This window comes from Brassica oleracea, chromosome C1 (assembly GCF_000695525.1).
Source record: "Brassica oleracea var. oleracea cultivar TO1000 chromosome C1, BOL, whole genome shotgun sequence".
Lineage (NCBI taxonomy): Eukaryota > Viridiplantae > Streptophyta > Magnoliopsida > Brassicales > Brassicaceae > Brassica > Brassica oleracea.
The window spans coordinates 34914051-34918484 of NC_027748.1; the positions used below are offsets into that span (position 1 = coordinate 34914051).

The 4434-nt window shown below is 38.2% G+C and overlaps 1 protein-coding gene across 1 annotated transcript; it reads right to left on the minus strand.

Annotated features, from left to right (window-relative positions):
- Positions 1 to 608: 608 nt before the first annotated feature.
- On the minus strand, positions 609 to 2598 carry LOC106338354. Its single transcript, XM_013777354.1, has 7 exons — positions 2544 to 2598; positions 2378 to 2431; positions 1914 to 1978; positions 1763 to 1826; positions 1317 to 1655; positions 988 to 1203; positions 609 to 910 (listed from the first exon to the last, which is right to left on the minus strand). The coding sequence occupies exons 1-7, from the start codon at positions 2596 to 2598 to the stop codon at positions 687 to 689; spliced, it is 1017 nt and encodes a 338-aa protein (XP_013632808.1). The 3' UTR covers positions 609 to 686.
- Between the last annotated feature and the right edge of the window lie 1836 nt (positions 2599 to 4434).

The following is a 4434-nucleotide window of genomic DNA, read 5'->3' on the forward strand; positions in this document are numbered from 1 at the left end:
AGACTTTATGACCAAGGTATTACCGATCAAGAAATTTGAAGATTGCTGCAAAGGCACCGGCATGACAACGGTTTCGGGCTAAGTCGGAAAGGGGGAGATTTGTTGGTTTTTTCCTCCATTAGCCCAAAACCCAAAAATCATGATCCATATTAAGAGCCCAAAAGAAGAGTACAAGGAGGAAGAATTATCTAGAATTATAGAGAAGAAGAGAGAAAGTTATGGAGTAGAATAATTAATGTTAGATATTTTGAAATAAGATAATAATTTAGAGAAATCTAGAACATGTTAGAGTTTACTCCTTCACTTGTATAAATAGGGGTGTTTAGCACCATTTGTATCATTCAAGAATCAAGAAAAGCAATTGAGAGAAAACATTCAAGAAAGAGTTCTGAGAAAATTTCTAAAAGAATCTCCAAACACAAGCTATCTCAAACATAAACCGTCTACATTTCATCTTAACCTCTCAAAGAAAATATTATCCGCTAATTTTTCCAACATAATGACATTCTTTGTAAAACAACAAAAATGAGCTAAAGTGACATTTAATATGAAACATATGGAGTATTTTATAAGACAAGTATTCAAACTGCATTGAAATAAATAAAAGAAAAAACACACAAGGACAGTGACCATGAATAGCTTATTTCGAAGAAAGGAACATGAAAAGTCCAATCAGAAACAACTTCCTAATCGGGATCCAAATATAACTTTGACGCTAATATGGACTTGGGCGGCTGAAAAATGAGAGTGATGAAACCTTTCGATTTCACAGCTTCATAAACAGTCATGAAAAGAGTGTCTTCAAGAATGACTTCTGAGAGTACAAGCAAGGTTGTTGGTTTGCTACGATGAGTCAATGCATTGAAAAGAATGAACTTTGCAATTTTTTGAATTCTGACACGCATATTTCCTGAAAAGAAAATAACACAGTTATTTTTATTTAAAAAAAAAACCTATTGACAAAATATACATATTCCAGAATATCACCTTTGGGGAAGATATCGACATGGAGATTGGAACCTAGATATTCTGTGATGAAATGTTCAGGGAGGGCATCCTCATCAGTAAACACCTTGGTAAAATTAGGAGGAGGAAGACCTCTAAGCATAAAAAATGCATCGATATTGGCAGCAGAGATGACAGGTTCCAAATCTTGAAGTGCTGCGGAATCCATGGCGTCCCAGATGGCATGTGTAGTATGAACTGCAAGTAAACAATTTTATTTAAATAACAAAAGAAGAAGAAAAAAGAAAAAACAGAATTTTGATCAGATGAATCAATACATAGATTAAAAAAAAAAAGAATTTCAAGCTTACCCCGTGATCTGACGAAGCTTCCGGGTACGTCTAAGGTCGGCATTGGGGTGTTGATGATTCTGATGGTGGTTTTCAGCTTTTTGTCAACATGTTGGCCGCCTTGTTGATCTACAGCTTGCAAGACACTTTCATAAAGCCACCGTGGGCTTTCAGTACAAAGGCTTGGTTCTAATTGCTGTTGGTATGCTAAGAAGATATTTTGTCTTCTATGGTGCAAAAGGTAAATATTATAGACTGCATCTTCCTCTTTGAAGTCCTCTGCGAGTACCATCAGATTTGAAGATGGATGATCCAGCGCACATATTAGCATGTCCACTGACATTCTATAATCTCTCGTGTCTGCAAAATAGATAGACAGATTACACACAATAAGTAGAAAAAACTCTTAAAACAAAAAAACAATAAGTAGAAAAAAAAGAGAGAGAGAGAGATAGGGTTTAACCCACCTTCAGGTTCGAAACAGAATCTGAATCCAGCAGACTCATAATCCTCCTTATAATCCTTCTGTATCTGGGATTAATGATTTGCGTACAACCATATAGACACGGGTCCCGAGTAACCCTTACTGAGAAGGGTTGACTTGATATTCTCATAAACCACATGGGGATCGAGACTTGGAATTGGGAAATCATTGAGGTCCCAGAAGACACCTGTGTGTGCGGCTGCAAAGTTTCACAAAACAATTATAACCGATTAGAGACTGGGAAAACAAAACATATCAGACGTATTAGGTCAACAGTGTTTTGGACCAGGTTTATTAGAGCACATTTAACCCTGACTTTTTAACGGGTTTTAAGGACTGTGGGCCTCACAAAAAACTAAAACCCACCCCTTCTTTCTCTTCTGCAAGAGGCAAATTTGGTGGAGTTTTTATACTGTTCGCGGACGCTATTGACACGTGGTGGCCCACGATTGGTCTGTTTTTAATTTTTTTTCTTTTTTTTTTAAATTGGAAAAAAAAAAGAAAACCTAAGAACCCATGCCCTCCCTCTAAGTATTAGTTCTCGTGAAAACTAGGTTTTATTCCACAACTAAGTTCTCTAACCGTCTCCAAGCCGTACCAGCGATGTCCCCGTGAAGTATCAGTCCCTGAAACGTTTCCTGTACCGGTACAGCTAAACAGATGTCCCCGTGCTATCAGATCATGGGATATAATTTTACTAGACTCGACCTAGATTCGACCTCTATTTTTACTACCATAATCAGATCTAATCGAATAGATCTTACCTGGGAATGTATTGGCATAGTGAGCAGAAGGCAACACCAGCGGCAAATAGGACATGGTTTCTGGCTAAGGGCTGAGAGAAACTTCTGTGAATGAAAAGATAGAAACAACCTAATATGTGGCCGCGACAGATCTCTATTTGCTCTTTTCTTTTTTCCTTTTTCTTTTTTAGGGTTAGCTATAAACCATGTCTCTATATGCGTTGCTTCATATTCTTTGAATACTGGCCTGTGGTGTGCCGGCCCCTGCACAAAATAAGCCTAGTTTATAAAACTTGTGATTTGTTGTGAAAATAGAGAATATAATATATTCATAAACATAAGGAGTCCTTTATATATAAGGAATTACACCGTCATAGAATAATGGAAAGACTAAAGAAAGGAAATACAAATATGGAAAGAGTACAAATCATAATCTAATAAAGAAAAGGCAAGATGCCTATTCTCTCTCTCTCTCCTCACGGTCGAATCTTTCTCTCTCTAGCATTGGGCCGGTTATGAACCGGGCCGGTTATGAACCGGACCGGTTATGGACATCCACAATATGATTTATAACACTCTTCCTTGGATGCCATAACCATACAGGGATTGTAATACGCTTTAGATGTTGTCTCATTAAAACCTTACCAGAAAAACCAAGTGGGACAAAACCATGGTGAAGGAAAAAGAGTATAACACATATTACTCCCCCTGTTCTGAACAACTCGCGACTGGCCTCATGAACAGCCAAGATCTCCGAATGGTTTGAAGATGTGGCCGCGATCGTCGGCTTCATGGAACGCCATGATATGGCTGTTCCGCCATGTGTAAAAACATAGCCTGTCTGTGATTGAGCATTGTGTGGATCCGAAAGATAACCTGCATCAGCAAAATCAACTAAACCTTCTTTGTTTTGGTTAGTATAAAATAAACCCAAGTCTTTCGTTCCTTGCAGGTAGGCCTGGGCATCCGGGTCTTCGAGTCGGGTATTGTCGAGTCCAGGTCCTTCGGGCCCTAGCAATTTAGACCCATATAGGTACCTATAACTTTTCGGACCGGTTCCGGGTTGGATCTTATCGGGTCCGGGTCGGTTCGGGTCTATAATATCAATCTCTTGAGTACTTTTTCTGTATATGCCATTTGATGCACAAAGATTCCATATCTTATGTACTCAAGCTGTAATCTCAAACAAAACTTTGTTTTTTTTCAAGATCTTTCATCTCGAATTCTTTCTTAAGATATTCAACTGTTTGGGAAATCTCTCCAGAGGTTCTTAGGATATTTAAATCATCAACATACACTGCTATAATCACAAAGCCCTGGCCGAATTTCTTTATAAAGATACAAGGGCTGATCGGATCATTCTTGTATCCTTCTCTCTCTAGGTACTCACTTAACCTAGTGTACCACATTCGGCCTGATTGTTTCAATCCATAAAGTGACTTATTCAACTTTATATAGTGTTGTTCTCGAGTACTCGATTTGTTTTTCAACTCTATACCCTCTGGTACTTTCATATAAATCTCATTATCCAGTGACCCATATAAGTATGCAGTTACAACATCCATTAACCGCAAGTCTAATTTCTCTCTTATAGCCAGACTTATCAGGAATCTAAAAGTAGTAGCAGCCACCACAGGAGAGTATGTCTCCTCATAATCGATTTCTGGTCTCTGTGAGAATCCTTGTGCAACAAGCCGTGCTTTATATCTCACGACCTTGCCGTGTTCATTTCTTTTCCTCACAAAGACCACTTATAGCCGACTGGTTTAACATCATATGGTGTCCAGACTATTGGTCCAAAAACATCACTCTTCTTTAAAGAGTTTAACTCCACATTTATAGTTTCTTTCCATTTGATCCAATCTGATCGTTGAGTGCACTCATAAATAGACGTGGGTTCATGATCCTCATT